The 18,535-nt window shown below is 44.5% G+C and overlaps 1 protein-coding gene across 3 annotated transcripts; it reads right to left on the reverse strand.

Annotated features, from left to right (window-relative positions):
• Positions 1 to 1,871: 1,871 nt before the first annotated feature.
• Positions 1,872 to 17,555, reverse strand: LOC117844641 (histone-lysine N-methyltransferase ASHH3). Of its 3 annotated transcripts, none has more exons than XM_034725375.2 (13): positions 17,218 to 17,555; positions 16,269 to 16,474; positions 15,727 to 15,844; positions 15,094 to 15,196; positions 14,603 to 14,702; positions 11,974 to 12,052; positions 11,675 to 11,846; positions 11,511 to 11,591; positions 11,156 to 11,371; positions 10,768 to 10,819; positions 10,618 to 10,677; positions 2,949 to 3,004; positions 1,872 to 2,475 (listed from the first exon to the last, which is right to left on the reverse strand). In XM_034725375.2, exons 2-12 carry the CDS (start codon positions 16,317 to 16,319, stop codon positions 2,978 to 2,980), a joined length of 1,059 nt encoding a protein of 352 aa, XP_034581266.1. In that variant the 5' UTR covers positions 16,320 to 16,474; positions 17,218 to 17,555; the 3' UTR covers positions 1,872 to 2,475; positions 2,949 to 2,977. The 3 variants fall into 3 exon arrangements, with proteins under 3 accessions (XP_034581266.1, XP_034581265.1, XP_034581264.1); XM_034725374.2 differs by having other exon boundaries at positions 10,618 to 10,683; positions 16,269 to 16,356; positions 17,218 to 17,554; XM_034725373.2 differs by having other exon boundaries at positions 10,618 to 10,683; positions 17,218 to 17,553.
• Between the last annotated feature and the right edge of the window lie 980 nt (positions 17,556 to 18,535).

Here is an 18,535-nt window from a genome sequence, read left to right on the forward strand (position 1 = left end):
ACACATACACATCTTCTAACACGCCCCCACAGTCTGATCGTCGACAGCTTGAACGTTCAGACTGGACCTGAACTCCATGAACACTGAAGAAGGCAGGCCTTTGGTGAAAATGTCAGCGTACTAAGAGCTCGTCAGAACATGAAGAACGCGAACATCACCAGTAGCAACGTGCTCACGAACAAAGTGTAGACCAATCTCCACGTGTTTTGTCCGCTGATGCTGAACGGGGTTCGAAAACATGTAGATAGTGCTGATGTTATCGCAATAAATCAAGGCGGTGCGACGCAGAGGAACATGCAGCTCAACTAGATGTTGGCGCAACCAGGATACCTCGGCAACGGCATTAGCAACCGCCCGATACTCAACCTTGGCACTCGAGTGAGAGACTGCAGTCTGTCGCTTTGAAGACCAGGAGACCAAGTTGTCGCCCAAAAAGATGGCATACCTGGAAGTGGACTTCCAGGTGTCTGGGCAACCAGCCCAATCAGTGTCAGAGTAAACCAGCAAATCCGACTGAGTAAAGGGTTGGAGATGCAAACCCAAGTGAAGAGTGCCACGAATATACCGCAGAATGTGCTTCAAGGCGGCAAGATGAGGCTCACAAGGATCATGCATGTGTATACAAACCTGCTGAACCGCATAAGCAATGTTGGGATGAGTGAAGGTGAGATACTGTAGAGCACCAGCAAGGCTACGAAAATCAGTCCCATTGACAAGCGGGGCACTGTCAGTGTTCACGGAGTTCAGGTCCAGTCTGAACGCTCAAGCTGCCGACGATCAGACTGCAGGGCGTGTTAGAAGATGTGTATGTGTTGTATGTGCTGTGCGTGTACATGGGCCCTGGCTATACGCCAGGCCCAGGCCGGCTCCTTGCCGTTCCCTAGATGGATTAGGATGGGCAGTCTTACCTCTTGGTCGGTTGTGTTTCTATAAACCTCACAAAAGGCTGCTTATATATTTGTACATATTGTATACCAAATCAATCTATTATTCCATGCAATCTCTATTGCTTTCAGAAACAGCGGTAGCCGGCTACCGCTCTTTGAAACGGCGGTAACCGTACCGCCGTTTGAAACGGTGGTAGCTAGCTCCTCCCCTCCAACCGCCGTTTCAACTGACGGTAGCGCCCTTTAATTTTTTTTACCTACCGCCGTTTGATCCGGCGACAAATGTCTATTTCTGTAAATTTTTGGAACCGCTGTTTATTTCTGCAAATTTGTAAAAGAAAAAATAAAAAAATAAAAAAATTCTTCTAGATCTGGTTGGTCCTGTCCTGTCTCCCGTGGCTGCTCTCTCTCCCTCTCCCCATTCAATGATTCAAGGTCGTACGTACGTTCGTACACCTACCTTCCTCTATTTTCTCGTAAGATTCTATTTTTTGTTTGCTTCCTTGCTCTGCTTTAGAGAGAGAGAGAGAGAGGGAGAGAGAGAGAGAGAGAGAGAGAATGCAGTGCAGTGCAGGCGCTTGAAAGTTGAAACAAATGCGGCCTCAGATGTTGCTGTGGCGCAGGAGAACATGGGGGGCCTCAGAAATCAGATGGCAACGAAGCCATGGCCGCGCCCCATGCCATGCATGCTTGTTTGTCTAGGCACCAAGCACCGCAGCAGCGAAAAAGCCACAGGACACGGCCACCATACATGCACCAGCGTTGCAGCCACCGGCCGGCAATTGCTCCCAACTCCCAAGGCAAGGCCAGGCCTGCAACTCCCCTGCTTGCCGTGCCTCGGCCACGCCACGCACAAGAGCCATGCGTGCATCGATGTAAAGAATAAAATTAACGTTCTTTGCATAGAATGGTTTGCATCATGCCTGAAGCCAACCAAGAATGTCCTTGCTTCAACGGAATAAAATTAACTTAGCACCTCTACCATCAGTAGAACATTTCTTTTTCCAAAACAAGACACAATGCATGCATTACATTAGCAACACCATCAATGTTTAAAACATTCCGCAATAGAGAAAAACACGAAAACATCGCCTAACAACTCGACTAAACAAGACCAGCACTACTGGCTCTTACGCAGCAGCCAATTTTGGCTTATCTCAGTCAGGCATGCATCGATCAGCCAGCAACCAGGGAGACAGATCACTTCGATCATCCCTCCTCATGTTTCGTCAGAGTGTGCCGCGACAACAGGCAATAACCAACATATCTGTTGACACTAACCCACATATCAACTACGCTTCCGCATCACAACACAACAACGCTGGTACACTGCACTCACCAAAGGTTTTATTCTGTTTCCGAGCATCACAAGATGCGCAACGAACAATGCAATCGAAGGGTATGGTTCAGTTTGGCAATGGGAATCGGCAGTTACAGCTTGTGGCGCCAGACCGCGCACAAGCTTGTCTCAAGCATCAGGGTTGCAGCAGACTCCAAATGGGAGAAAACTGCCCGCCAGTTCTGCCTTGCTGCCGTTGATGGCAAATGAGCCGAAATCAGGCTGGCAGCGCAGCGAACCCTCACAGTCCTGTGAAAAGGAAAGGAACAACTTCCATCAGTCATCAAGGGTCAAAGAGAGCTAAGAAAAACGTTAATGCAGAGAGTCAGGTTGCACCAGTACTTGAAGGTAGAAGATACATAATTTTTTATTCAAGAAAAAGAATGGAAAAAATTTGGTGCTGAAAAAAATTTGATGCTGACTGCCATCTCTACTGAAGCAAGAAAAGAATCTCTCCTAGAATAGATCAATCATCAAGTAAAGGTAACCGACCAGATCACATTTCCAAATGTGCAGTGCATGTTTTGGAGTTCGGAACAGCTCATACCTCATGTCAATACCATTCTCTAAGTAACATTTTCTACTTTGTGCGTTGCAGTAGGATTGAACAAGAATACAAAGCAAACAGGATGAACAAATATATTGTACAAACGTGAAAACTATTATTGACACACAACAGCAATTGCATAAAAGAATGGTCAGTTAGAGAAAAAGCATTATACCAATAGATTGTGACAGTTAACTTCAATGCTCATTTTTCATCATCTGATGAATCAACCTGGAAACAGAAAAAGGTCAAGTTAGCTCCCAGAAAGTTCTCTATACAACTGGAAAGAAGTGGCTATCCCAGCTTTGGTTTAGCAAAATTTAACAGTAACAGGAAAGCCAGTATAGAACTGCACATATTTTCCACGGGCACTGAATAACAACAAATGCATATATGTATTGCATATCCAAGAAAAAGTAGAACAAGGGGCCACAAGCCCCCTTCCCAGAAGAAATGTTACATCCCACTGCTTGCTGGATCTGTTACATTACGGGCTTGGTTGGAAGGTGAGGCTAGAAATCCAGAACAGTGGGGAGTAAAGGAAGACGATAGACTGTTGATGGAAAAAAAAAATTAGAGGCTCCATGCTGTTGATTTCTGCCTGCACTGCCATTGATTTCTGCCTCATATCAATCAACCGTCAATAATGACTTCACACACTGCTGGGTTGGCCTTCCCAGTATCAAGTTGCACAGGTCCTGGGTCCTTTACAAATCTGAAAGACCTCATCTCCCCACACGACACTTGTCTGGTTACATCTCAAAGCAATCCTCCCGAAACCCCTTATATCTACAGATGCTATTAGTATCCATTGGAAACATTTTGTCTTCCTAAGCAGGAAGCATTCTGCTAGTCGCAAAACTTAACCCCTGGAATCAACCTCCTTAGAAGTGGAGGTGAGATGTGTTAGATGTATATTGTATTAGGGGGTTTTCTGTATATTTTCCCCTTCTTGTACCTGTATATATATGGGCCTAGAGCCCCTGTTATGAATACAAGTGCTATTCCTAACATGGTACAGAGCCAAACTAGGGTTAGATTTCTCCTCAATCTACTCTAGGATTTTTTTTTTTCATGCACGTTGCACTTGCGTGCTATCCTTCCCCGCCAGATCCGTATTGCCTGCTTGCCTGCGCAGAGCCTTCGGCCGCCGCTCGTCCGGCTCTCCACTCGCCGGATTTGCCGAGTGCTCGTCGCCGCCGACCCCCGCCGGCCGCTCGTCGCCGCCGACCCCCGCCGGCCGCTCGTCGCCGTCTCCCCCGGCCTCACCGGCTGCTCGTCGTCGGTGCCGGCCACGACGGCGCTCGTCGCCGCTGCCGGACACCGCCGCCCGCTCGACGCCATCGCCGGCCGTTCGTCGCTCGCTCGGGTCGTTGCCTGGTCCTCCCCGCGTGAAGATAAGGTTGGGTTTGGTTTGTCCTGTTGTTGGGTCCTCCCCCGTGTGAAGCGATAAGGTTCCAGCTTCCAGCTACCTGTCCTTCCGTGCGTGCAGAGATACATCTCCCGTGACAGGTAAAAAAAAAAGAAAAGAAAAAAAAAGAAAAAAAAAAGAGTAAAAAAAAAAAAGCTGCTGCCCTACGTGTACTCTCGGCTTCTTTGTGCGCTGCTTTTCTATTGTGCAGTACATATTGCCTTTTGAGTACCGGCACAAAAAAAAAAAAAAAACGCTTGCGCCGCTATTCTTCTGCGCTCTTGCCGTCGCCCGCCGCTATTTTACTTGCGCTCTCGCCGTCGCCATGGCTCCTTCGGCTCCTTCGTCTGGTGGTGTCCCAGTGTTACGTTGCCCGGTCCTATTCAATGGCAACAACTATCGCGATTGGGTTCCTCGTCTACGGATTCATATGCGTGGTCTTCGTCTTTGGGAGTTTCTTACTGGCGAGTTGCCTTGTCCACCTCGTCCTACTGCTCCTACATACCCGGTGCTTCCTGCGAAGCCAGTGATTCCAGAGACAGCTACGGCTGAAGAGATGGATCGGTTGCTTGCTACTCATGATACAGATGTGGCGAAGCTCCTTGCTGATTATGATGATGGCCTTGCATCCTATGAGTCTCAGTTTACTGCATACCGGACATGGGTTGATGAGGATGCTCGAGCTGCTTCTATTCTCGTTGCTAGCATTGATGACAGGGTTTCGGCTGATATTATTGAGCTTGATTTTGCACATCAGATGTGGGCTTTTCTTCGCACACGTTATGAGCCCACCGGTCAATCTACTTTTCTTGCAGCCATTCGTCAGGAGCAGCTCGTTCGACAGGGTGATGGTACCGTTGATGATTTCTACGGTCAGATTTCTACTATTTGGCGCCAGCTCGACACTCTTAGTCCTCCGTTGTCTCCTAGCACCTGCCAGTCCTGCCTGGGTCAGCAGCAGGCTCTTGAGCTTCGTCGCACCTACGACTTCTTGACACGTCTTCGGGATGAGTTTGAGCCCCTTCGTGCACAGCTGCTTGCTCGACATCCCTGTGTCTCCCTGATGGAGGCTCTTGCTGCTGTTCGTAATGAGGAGACTCGCCTTCTTACTGCTGGATTGATGCGATATTCTTCCGTTTTGGCTGTCAGCTCCTCTACTCGTCCTGCGGTGCCTTCTTCCGAGAGTCGAGGGGGTGGTCTTAAATGTGATTGGTGTGGCAAGGATAATCATGTGGAGGCCTTTTGTTACAGGAAGAAGAAGGCTCAGTCTCGTGAGGGTCAGTCTCGCCGCGGTGGACGTTCTTCACAGGGTCCTAGTGCTCCTGCTGGTTCTGCTCGTTCTTCGCTGGGTGCTAGTGCTACTGGTGGTTCTGGTTCTGGCAATCCTCAGCGGAGTTCTGCTGGTTCTGAGACACAGGAGATCATCAGGTTGCTCAGTCGCCTTGTTACCTCTACGTCACCAGGCGCTGCGGGTTCTGTGACTCAGCCCTCTGCACCTATAGGTTCTGCTGCTGCTTCGCAGTCTTCCGCTTTGGGATCACCTTCCACGTCTACTCCAGGTATTTGTCCATGGATTCTTGATTCTGGTGCTTCGTTTCATATGACTCCTGATTGCACCTGTCTTTCTTCCATACGGTCTCCACCTGGTTCTCCTACTGTTCATACAGCCGATGGTTCTTCTCTTCCTGTTGTTGGACATGGCACTCTCCTATCTGACTCCTTTCATGTCCCTAATGTTTCTTATGTTCCCGATCTGACCATGCAGCTCATGTCCGCTGGCTAGCTTACTGATCATAACTGTCGTGTCATTCTTGATCCTGATATTTGTTATGTTCAGGATCGTCGCACGGGTCAGCTGGTTGGTACTGGCCCTCGTCGTCGTGATTCTCAGCGTCTTTGGGAGCTTGACTGGCTTCGTCTTCCTTCCGCTGCGCCCGTCAGTCTAGTTGGCTCCGCTTTGGCTGCTTCGTCGACCGCATCTTTTGATCAGTGGCATCATCGCTTGGGTCATCTATGTGGCTCCCGTCTATCTAGTTTGATTCGTCGTGGTCTTCTAGGTTCTGTTTCAGGTCATGAGTCCTTAGCTCAATGTCAGGGTTGTCGGTTGGGCAAGCAAATTCAGCTTCCCTATCATTCTAGTGAGTCTGTGTCACAGCGTCCTTTTGATCTTGTTCATTCGGATGTCTGGGGTCCTGCTCCCTTTGTTTCTAAAGGGGGCCATCGATACTATATTATATTCATAGATGATTTTTCTCGTCATACATGGATTTATTTTATGAAACACCGTACCGAGGCCTTATCCATCTATAAGTCTTTTACTTCTATGATCCGCACTCATTTTGACACTTCTATCCGTGTCTTTCGTGCTGACTCTGCTGGTGAGTACCTTTCCGTCACTCTTCGTCAGGTTCTCTCTGAGCAGGGCACCCTTGCTCAGTTTTCTTGTCCTGGCGCCCATGCTCAGAATGGTGTGGCCGAACGCAAGCATCGTCATCTCCTTGAGACTGCTCGTGCTCTTCTGCTTGCTTCTTCTGTTCCACCTCACTTTTGGGCTGAGGCTGTGTCTACAGCCACTTACTTGACTAATATTCAACCTTCTTCTGCGCTTCATGGTGAGATTCCTTTTGAGCGTCTTCTAAATAAAGTGCCTGACTACTCTAGTCTTCGTCTTTTTGGTTGTGTGTGCTATGTGCTTCTTGCACCTCGTGAGCGCACGAAGCTGACTGCTCAATCTGTCGAGTGTGTTTTTCTCGGCTATAGTTCTGAGCATAAGGGCTATCGTTGTTGGGACCCAGTTGGGCGTAGGATGCGGATTTCTCGGGATGTTATTTTTGATGAATCTCGTTCTTTCTATCCTCGTCCTTCTTCTGATGTTTCCCCGGCGTCTTTGGTCGATCCCCTTTCCTTCTTAATATTACCTGATACTTCTATTGCTATCACCCCTTTATCACGTCCTCCGGTGGTCCCCCCTGTAGTCTCCTCGCCTACTCATCGTGCTGATGTACTTCCCCCGGAGTCTACTTCTCTGGAATGTCCTACTAATTTTTCTGTGAAGCCCCCGGTGACACATGTCTATACTCGTAGAGTTCGGCCTTCTGATGTGCCATCTTCTTCTGATGTGCCATCTTCTATTGTGCCCTCTTCGTCCGATATGCCTTCTTCTCCTACTGAGGCTTCTTTTTCAGAGGATTCATCTCCTGAGCCACTTCTGCGTCGTAGTCATCGTCTTCGTAGGCGTCCTGATTGTTATTCTCCCTCTGCTTATGCTGCCACTATTCTTTCGGAGCCGTCCTCTTATCGTGATGCTCTTCCTCATCCGGAATGGCAACATGCTATGGCTGAGGAGATTGCCGCTCTTGAGCGCACTCACACGTGGGACCTTGTTTCTCGTCCTGCCAATGTGCGCCCTATTACATGCAAGTGGGTGTATAAGGTCAAGACTCGCTCTGATGGCTCTCTTGAGCGCTATAAAGCTCGTCTTGTTGCTCGTGGTTTTCAGCAGGAGCATGGTCGTGACTATGATGAGACTTTTGCTCCTGTTGCTCACATGACCACAGTTCGCACCCTTCTTGCTGTGGCCTCTGTTCGTGGGTGGTCCGTCTCTCAGCTTGATGTCAAGAATGCCTTTCTTAATGGTGAGCTGCGTGAGGAGGTCTATATGCAGCCGCCGCCTGGGTATTCTGTTCCTGAGGGTATGGTTTGTCGTCTTCGTCGCTCACTTTATGGGCTAAAACAAGCTCCTCGTGCTTGGTTTCAGCGCTTTGCCTCCGTGGTCACTGCTGCTGGGTTTTCTGCCAGTGCGCATGATCCTGCCTTGTTTGTACATACTTCACCTCGAGGTCGGACTCTTCTCCTTCTTTATGTTGATGATATGATCATTACTGGAGATGATTCTCAGTATATTGCCTTTGTCAAGGCCCGTCTCAGTGAGACGTTTCTTATGTCTGATCTTGGTCCTCTTAGTTTCTTTCTTGGGATTGAGGTTTCTTCTATGCCCGAAGGCTTCTATCTGTCTCAAGAAAAGTATATTCAGGACCTTCTTGCTCGGGCTTCTCTTACTGATCATCGGACTGTTGAGACTCCCATGGAACTTAATGTTCATCTTCGCGCCACTGATGGTGAGCCCCTTGAGGATCCCACTCGTTATCGTCATATTGTTGGGAGTCTCGTTTATCTTGGTGTTACTCGTCCTGATATCTCTCATGTTGTGCATATTCTGAGTCAGTTTGTTTCAGCTCCTTCTCATCTTCATTATAGCCATCTTCTTCGTGTCTTACGTTATCTTCGTGGGACCATTTCACGCCGTCTATTCTTTCCACGCTCTAGTTCCTTACATCTCACGGCTTATTGTGATGCTACATGGGCTAGTGATCCTTCTGATCGTCGGTCTCTTTCTGCCTATTGTGTTTTTCTTGGTGGTTCCCTTATTGCTTGGAAGACTAAGAAGCAGGTAGCAGTTTCTCGTTCGAGTGCTAAGGCTGAGTTGCGTGCTATGGCATTTGTGACGGCAGAGGTGACTTGGTTACGGTGGTTGCTTGAGGATTTTGGTGTTTCTGTTTCTGTGCCGACTCCTCTTTTGTCTGACAGTACCGGAGCTATCAGTATTGCTCGCGATCCAGTGAAGCATGAGCTTACTAAGCATATTGGTGTGGATGTTTCTTATACACGTTCACAGGTTCAGGATGGGGTTATTGCTCTTCAGTATGTGCCTTCCGAATTGCAGCTGGCTGATTTCTTTACCAAGGCCCAGACTCGTATTCAGCATAGATTTTTCCTCTCCATACTCAGTGTTCTTGACCCACCTTGAGTTTGAGGGGGGGTGTTAGATGTATATTGTATTAGGGGGTTTTCTGTATATTTTCCCCTTCTTGTACCTGTATATATATGGGCCTAGAGCCCCTGTTATGAATACAAGTGCTATTCCTAACAAGATGGAGTACAAGAAGATACGCTGTTAGTATCCATTGAGCATGTTTCATCTTCCCGAGCAGGAAGCATTCAGCTAGTCGCACCACTTAGCCCCTAGAATCTTAGAATTGACTTTTAAACCAAGCTTTTCAATTTCTCATCTCTTTCAATTCCAGAACTACTCAGAGGCAGCAGCAGCAAGAGCAGCATGGTTCAACAATCAGGCTTGCCCCTAACCCAGGGCTGGAGAGCTCCCAAATGCATCACTGCTTCCTTCATTGGCCTTTTTCCATCAGAAGCTCACCCAACCAAAATGGCCTAGTCAATGGTAGTCAACTACTGCTCAGCAAGTCGGGTGACTTCCTACCTATTTGAGCTGAAGGCCAAGAGTCACCCACCCTCTGCCAAATGAATGTCTAATTGGTGATTAATAACTTGATGACAATGCACCATGAGGTAGAATTGCAGGTGTGCGCATGCAGATGCTCATACCCAGAAAGTCACAAAAAAGTCCGATGGGATTCATTAGCAAATCTTATTTTTCTTAGCTGGAAGATTCTACTTATTAAAGATAGTGGCACAATGGAAACAAGTGAGTTGAATGAAGAGGTAACATTAATCCAACTGGCTTTCCATACAGGCATTTCAGGGGCTACCTCGAACACAAATAATGGTATCTAACTTAAACTAAAACCTAATGCCATCTAATGTTGATTGATGGTGGTAAGAATTTCCAAAAATATAGCTGATCAATATTATGATGCATTGCTAAAAAGTTACCATGAATGCAAATGTTTACAATTGGCCAATATCTGCATACCACAAGAAACCATTTTTACACCAATAACTAATCAAATTCCATGCTCATTACAACTTCTAAACACTCTGAAGAAATATGGATTCCATAACAATCTTGATCTCAAAAAAACCAAAGTAGTTCAATAATAGTTCCGATTTGTAATTGTTGGAACTTCCCAAATGCATGAATATTTCCCATTAACTCCTTATATGAAGTCATTATCCTAAAACTGGAACTTAATCCTTCCAGGATCCTGAATATCAGATCAGTCATAATCCCAGTCCAATAAAGAATCCAGTTGGTGGTATTAGGGGCATCCACATGAGTACAATTAAAAGTTGGTACCCTCAATAGGAAGAACATAAAATGTAACCGACAAAATTACAAGGGAAGCCAATCCAATAATGTTTTATTACAATGCAAAACGCAGCAAAATCTGAGCGTGTTTTCTATTGACCTTGAAGTAACTCGAGATGCAAGCAACACACCTAAACTCATGCAAGATACTCAAAAGGTATTTCAGGAATCAATGAAAAAAATATTAAGCACGCATAATACTAATAGAAAAATCAGAAGCAGAATGTCATGGTAACTTTCAGGATGCAGTAGATAGGACTAGAATGGTCCAAGACGTGGGGTCACAACAAAAGCAAGGAACGGCATAATCCAAGTCCTTCATAAGACAAACAGAATCTGCAGCTTGTTTTGTGTCTAAGAATGCCGTACCGGTAAGAAGTGCCACTCTTCTTCTTTCAAATTAAACTTTTCAACATGTTCGTCAGTAAACTGCAGCTGATTAATACAACAAACATACAAAATTACTCATGAGAAATAATACAATTTCAGATTGACAAAGCCATATGTTGATAAACTCACAGTATGTATTTTAGTTTCTTGATCGAAGTCAATTATCCAACATCCAACATACCTGAATGTGTTACAGACAAGAGGTAAAAGTGCATCAAAAATTGATAACAAAAAAATATTGATGAAACATCCAAGAAAAACATATGCATACTCGAAGTCAATTATTAATCACAAAAAAAATTGCGGAAAGGTGAAAGGTACTCCTAGACAATCTTCAAAGTAGCTCCCTTACTACGTTACATCGTTAAGTGAGTACATTAACTGACTTAAGGGCAATGCCATACAGGACAGCTCTGTTTTTTATGTCAACAAATGCTCATATAAAAATTTGACGATAAATTTCCAGAATTGCAAGAAACTTATATAGTTAACAGGGTGAAATGGTTATCAGGCCTACATTTTTTGCCGTCGATGCCACAAACGAAGAAACTGCCCAATGCAATTCTCAGACTTTGTTTTCCTTTTTTTCTTCTTGACATACTGATTCTGTGACCTCACTGAAAAATGGCCACTTCGAAAAACAATTGAGTTGAGTGACTTCGTTGCTCCAAGCATTTTTCTGCAGTTTGAAGATCCACAATGACAATCCTGATCTGCTCCAAACTGGACAAATCTGTAAATAATATTAAGAAATTAAAGACAGCAAATATTTCCAGAACAAAAGACTAAGAGATCAAGATGGGTGAAAAAACTTCATTAAAAATTAGAAGGATTGGGGGATAAGGACAGCCGGGAGAGTGGGATGGACATACTTATAGTCATAGGTCAGCTCCTCCCCTTTCTTTATGTCACGAAGGGCGAAGATTCCAACTCTGGTCTCTCCATCAACAGTCCTGAAACGATACGACGCTAGCAGCATATATCATGTTCATCAATGGGGGTCATGGAAGTAGGGCATTTATAGAGTACAACTAACCATTTCTGCATCTCTGTGTTTGGTTCACAACTATGGTTTATAAAACGGGACATGTTTCCCTTGTCAGTAGCATCAATGACCATATTGCTACTGACCTCACAAAGGTAGAAGTTAGTGTCACTCAGCCTTTTCATTTGCCATAATCTTTTCTCACATGCTCTGTCATCAATAACTATAAAATTTATGCAAAATGGATGTTAGTTCGATTGTCCAGCATCAGATGTGAGAAATACAACATAGTGCATATATCTCCATGCAATTTATTTACTTGCTCACAATTAACTTGAACAAAGCAATACCTTCACCCACATATTCTACAACAAATTCTCCTTTCTTTATTTCATCCTCAGCTACCAATCCAAATCCACATTTCTCTGTCTGAAACAAAAAAAAATTCTTTCAGGAACTAACAAAAAGAAATAACTCTTTAACATACTAACAAAAGGTTTTGCATGAGGCTAAATCTAATACAGCGTAAAAATTTAGGGGGGGATTATTAAAATTTTAAACTCAAACTATATTTATAGAAAACTGACATTAAATGTGATTTACTAAAATTAAATCATACTTGGCACATGTTGTGATTTTCATTATAACACATTTAAGTCACCCAGATTGCTGTCCTCATTGTGATCAAGAAGATGAAACCATTAGCCACCTCCTATTGGGGTGTGTATTTGCTAGAGAATTCTGGTTCAAGCTTTTGCAAACTGTCGGACAGCAGGCATTAGCTCCGCAGATTGGGGAGGTCTCCTTTGATGATTGGTGGGAAAGAGCAGTTTCAGGAGCAGGAGAACAACTACAGAAGGGTCTCAATTCTCTGATTATTCTGGGCGCATGGATCTTATGGAACCACCGAAATAGGTGTGTGTTTGATGGTGTATCACCTAACCTAGCTAGAGCTCTAATGCTCGCTGGTGAGGAATTACATGTTTGGGGTCTGGCCGGGGCCAGAGGTATTTCCTACCTCCTCACCCTTAGACCGGATTAGGTGCTGGAAGTGTTGGTCGTTTTTTTGTTTTACCAGGCGCGCTATTTTCCTGTAAAACTTTGAGGGTGGGTGTGTGCGTGTTCTGTAAGGGCTCTTCCCCTTTTTTCTTCTTAATATAATGATACACAGCTCTCCTGCGTGTTCGAGAAAAAACCACATTTAAGTCTTCCAACAACCTACGGCCTATTCAATGACTAAAGTACTGGCATTCTTTCTCATGTAAAGCTACTTCACAGGACAAAGGAAATTTCACAAGATGTTCTTTAGGTGAAGAGGCAGTTCTGGGAAAAATAAACTCTACAGCATGGTAATGCTGAATATTATACAAATAGGATAAACTCTGGGAAAATTTAAGCTAAAGAGAAAAGGTAGTTAAATGCACAGAATGAAAACAGAGATAAGGAAACATGGCTTCTAAACTTACACCATCTAACCTAAAATAATTTATAGTCCCTCTTTGGCAAACGGTTATTCTATCAATGAAAAGCATTGTACAGAAAAAGGAACATCATAATGCAAAACATTGGTTGGTCATATATAAAATACATGGCAAGCTACTGAGCTGATCAAAATATTAAAAAAATATCACTACAAAAATAATTGCAAGATTTCCAGGAAAGTGCCAAAAGTTAATTACAAAATTGAGCAACTGATGGTTCCTTGACAAATGAAGATGTATAAATCATGAAGTTTAAGCATTGTTCAGTGATATCCATATCCTCAAAGGCTTACACAGACATCAGATCGAGCAAGGGCCATATGATAGATTACTCGAAAAGATTCTACAAAGTTTGCAGCAATCACCACTCACCAGAACCAAGAAACTACAATAGTTGATTAGAGGAGATTGCAGGCTGTTGTAGTATTGTATGAGGTGGTGGAAGCGGCAGGAGTCATGGGGCGAGGATGACAGTGAACAGCAAGGATTGACGTTGCTGGAGAGTGGACGCCGGAGTCACTTTTGGTTGCCACTATTGAACTAGCGGGGTGCAGGGATAATTGGGCAAGATGGGCTGGCAGAGTGAGGCAAGGACACAGGAACTTGACGTGAGGACAAAGAAGTGGGATGGGATTGAGCATTGGTGCTACCATGGTTGCGGTGCACACAGATCCCCACAGCCAGACGGGAACATGGACACAGGACATAAGAATATCCTTGCTTCCATTTTGTAGGGATATCCTTCTTACCAGGAAAGAAAATTCCCAACCATGTACCATAAGGCTCATTTCCAAAGGGCTAGGATTCTTTTCAGAGATGGGAATTATCTAGCCGTGCACAGGAAATTGAACCTCATTATGCAATCTCTAACATCGAAAGTCTTCATGAATCATTGTTGTGTTTAAGCAGGAGAACATCAGAGAAAAGGCAAATCAGAGCCTGAAAAACCGGGGCATCCAAGAATTTGTCAATCTTAAGATTGACAGTTTCATTTGCCACCCCATCCCACTGAGACGTGGGACTAACTGTGTCAATGACAATGGGCCCAGGAGGGAACTCATGAAGTGCCAATCATATAAGTGCGGAAAATTCTTAAATATTCTAGAAAACCCTGGAGGAAGAAATTTTTTGGAAACAGATAATACATATGTTTGGCAGGAAAGCTTTTGTCAGGGTAGCAGAATCTAGTTGCAACCATAAAACCATTACTGACATCACAGATTGGAGTCAGTGTAACTTTTCTTTGAAGCATCATTACTTTTTTTGTCTTATTTAACTGTGCTACTGCTCCTTTATCAGACCCTCTAATCCTAAACAAAAGTCCACAATCCCCTCCCTGCACATACATCCCCCTTAACACAGAAAATGAAGAAGCTATGTCAATATACAGCACCAGCAAATGCATTTACTGTTCCCCATCATTGCTCTCCCTAAATAGCCATCCCTTTCCAAATAATAATTACAAAAAGTTGAATCAGTCTCACAGTAATAAACTTACCGTAATCAATTTGGTTTGCTTCAGAGGTCTGTGCTGGAATGGTTTGTTGGCACATGTGTTATCACATTCACAGTTTGATGAACAACAAGAGAACAGCATCCTGCATCAGCAAATTATCAGTATTTAAGAATATCTTGCTAATGATAAAACTCATAGGTGCAATAACCTAATTGCTAACAAATTTGCATGCTTTTTAATTTCCATTTTTTAAAAAAGAAAAGAATTCAAGGTGATCACAGAACTAAGCAGTACCAATGCTATAATATGCACTAAAAGTTAAGTAAACATGTGCACAAAGAAATATCATGTTGAATTGGTGAACAAAATGCGGGAAGAAACCAGCATAGCGAAAGATGTGAAATAGAAGCATTTGAAAAGAGCACCCTTTTAGCTTTGATGATAGATATTAGCATGGATTTAAAAAAAATCTTGTCCTTTTGGAGTCTTATGAAGCCAGTAAATGTTTTGATACAGAGGAAGGGAAAACTTACCCACAATGGCAGTCTTTGCCACACACAACTGATGAACCAGAAGAAGGCTTACAGGAACAAAAAATACCATAATCTTCAGTGCGTCTCTTAATGTGATATACATCTTAATAGAATTAAGGCCAACAATAATGCAGACATGCCCATAAAAAGGCACATACTCAGATTTACCGGAGCAGAGTAACATTTGCATTACTATTATTAACTAGAAGCTAGAACCAGGCATTGTAAACTAGTAATGAGAAAATAGCATTAGAACCAGGAATTTTATTTCCCTCTCAATAAAAAAAATGAAGAACATACCACATTAAGACAGATCTATCTTAGTCACAATATTGTAAAATATAAATAGTTGCTTTCCTCTACTGATTTCTACTTCAGACAAGTACTATTGTACTGCAAGCCTACAACAAGGTTTCTCAATAAGTACAGAATCTCTTGGATGGAAAACTAAACTGGACTGGTATACGAAAGACCATAGAAAGTTAGCATAGCAATACGGTGAAGATGAACATGTCAGAATATAGTACTATGATGACAGACAGTAGGAACTAAATGAGGAAAACGTGCCAATACTTTATATTACCAAAAACAATAAATTACAGAAAAGGTTGAAAAGGCTAGACATAAGGATACTCCGCTTGATTGGTTCATAGCGGCCTAAAACGTTCCATTGTTTCAATAAGGGCCGCGGATCAAAATCCGCAGCTTCTATCTTGCTGATTAATTGCTCAAAAAAGACGTTCTCAGCTTGCTGCAGATCCAAAGTAAAAGATTGGTGAGTAAGATATGTTAGTACTAAGCAAGAGCTATAAGTAACCTAGTAGAGCAGAGACAAAAATATAGTAATATCCTCTCCTGTCAGGGTCACTCATATGCATCTGTGAAGCTGTATTTGTAGGCATAAAAAGAATTGTTGAGTTATGCTGTGACATTCTCCCTAGGAAGCAAACAACATTCAAGCAGTGGGTGTATAATAGACAACAATGACATATACAGAGTCGATTTCTGTGACTGAGGCACCTCTAGCAAGCTCAATTTTGAATTTGTGGATCTCCATTTGCAAAACAATACGGGGAAAATACAGCTTCGACAATCAACAGCAAGTATAACACATATCGCCAAGACTTTCGGGTTTAACCACAACTGTTTGTACAAGGAATTGCAACCGCACTCACCTTGGGTTGATTCACACTGCGCGCTGAGGAAGGCGAGCCCACGTGGACCATGAATGGATGGATTGGGGCGGGACAAACCCGCAGCAATCTGGGAGGAGAGGAGGGGGATTTGAGTTTTGAATTGGAGCAAAACTGCCCCCCCTCTGTTCCAACAGCTAGTGAACCAAATCCACCATCCAGCCGAAGCAACAGTGGCGGAGCACACTCTAAATTTTAGGTGGGGCAAACATGTGAGACAAAATTTGTAGTAAAAAGATCATGTACGCATGACACACATTCTCATTGAAATCACACAAATAAGAGTACAAACGATTAATAAATTATGTTTAAATATTGAAGATGGTACCTCCTATATAAAGGTAGCAAATTCTTAATGCCATAAAAATTCATTAATTCAACACAAATCAGGATGCAAGAGCTAAACGAACCAAACCTTTCGATTTGAAAGACAAATCAGTTAATTCCTATTTCCTTGTTGCTAAAATAAAACATCACATGACAAAAGGTGAAGGAGAAAGGCGTGCCCGCCATGATGCGCAGCTTCGACACGGAAATAAATCAAGGATTTTACTAACGCCTGCACTGCACATGCAAGATTTGGGGCGACGGCATCCACTGCCCCTGTCACAGCCGGCAATGGCGCCGCCGGCCGCGCCACCCACAAGCCGCCCTCCAGCCCGCCATTCGCTAACTGAGGAAGCAGCTCGCCCCCGCCATCGGCCCTTCCCGACGGTTGTCGTCCGACGCCCGCGGCACCTCACCTCGCCACCCTCGATCCGCCACCGCCGCCGTGCCTACTGCCGCCGCCAGACACTCTAAGCCCGCCGGCCATGGAGCCCTCCCCCGACGACCCCGAACCGGAAACCCTAACCCAGCCACCACCATGCCTCAATGCGAGAGAGGAATGAGGAGCAGGAGCAGGAGCAGGAGGAGGAGGAGGAGGGCCCACCTCGTCGCCGGCCGTCTACCACCACCGACCACAGTTGGACGAGCACGAATCGTCGGAGGAGAGATCTGTTGAGAGCACGGACGGAGAATGCGCCTGCGGCATGTGGAAACGTAAATGCCTGCAGGTTTCTACTACGCCTGAATTCGGTGGCTCAAGTGGGAGGGAAGTAGAATCAGTGGGAGGGGCGGGGAGAGGCAGCAAGAGGGAGGGCGGATTTTGCTAAGGAGGAGCGGCGGCGGCGGAGATGCACGGTGCGGGGCTCGCCGGCGGCAGGTAGCGGGCGGAGATGAGGCGCTGGGGGAAGCAGCTGCTGCATCTGCTAAGAGATGCGAAGCGGCAAGAAAGACAAACCGGTGGAGAAACGGTGGGACGAGGTTGGGACCACGAGTGATGGGCCCAATTTGACTAGCCCATTGGCATAAGTAACTAGGCCCATACAGTTTCCAGATTAGGCAGCCCAAAGGTAGTAGTCATCGATTGGGTTGGTAACGCGGGAATCCTTAAAACTTCCGCAAATTTCTGAGTTCGTTTTCGAGATTCGTGCATGCAGCCTCATCCGTCAAATGCTACACCATCTTTCTCAACCCTAGCACTCTAGGGACGTTTGGATACTAGGGGCTAAACTTTAGCCCTGCCACATCGGATATTCGGATGCTAATTAGAAGGACTAAACATGAGCTAATTACAAAACTAATAGCAGAACCTCTAGGCTAAATCACGAGATGAATCTATTAAGCCTAATTAATCCATCATTAGCGAATGGTTACTCTAGCACCACATTGTCAAATCATGAACTAATTAGACTTAATAGATTCGTCTAGCAATTTAGCCTAGGGATTGTGCAATTAGTTTTTGTAATTAGACTATGTTTAATACTCCTAATTAGTGTCCAAACATCCGATATGATAGGGGCTAAAGTTTAGCCTCTGTCTCCCAGACACCCCTTCTGTCTGCTCACACTCCCCACCATCCATTCTTGCCGCAGCTGCTGCTCATCAACGTTGTTGCCGCCTCCTTCCGCTCCACCCGCTGTTGCCCTTCGATGCGGCTTTCCTTCGCTCAGTTGCTGCTTGCGCCTCTTCTGTTGGCACCCCCTTTCACTCCGTAGCCGAAGAACAAGATACAGTTCGAAAACTAATATTTTTGAAATATTGATCTTTATTTTGGAAATGTTGAATATGCTGAAATAGGTTCGATGTAGTGTGCTTTTCTTCTAAATGTTAATCTATATTTTAGAAAATATTAAATATATTATTTTTAATATTGGTCTAACTTTAAAAAAATATTCTATAGTATTTTAAATGTTAATTTATATTTT

Source organism: Setaria viridis, chromosome 2 (genome assembly GCF_005286985.2).
Source record: "Setaria viridis chromosome 2, Setaria_viridis_v4.0, whole genome shotgun sequence".
Taxonomy (NCBI): domain Eukaryota; kingdom Viridiplantae; phylum Streptophyta; class Magnoliopsida; order Poales; family Poaceae; genus Setaria; species Setaria viridis.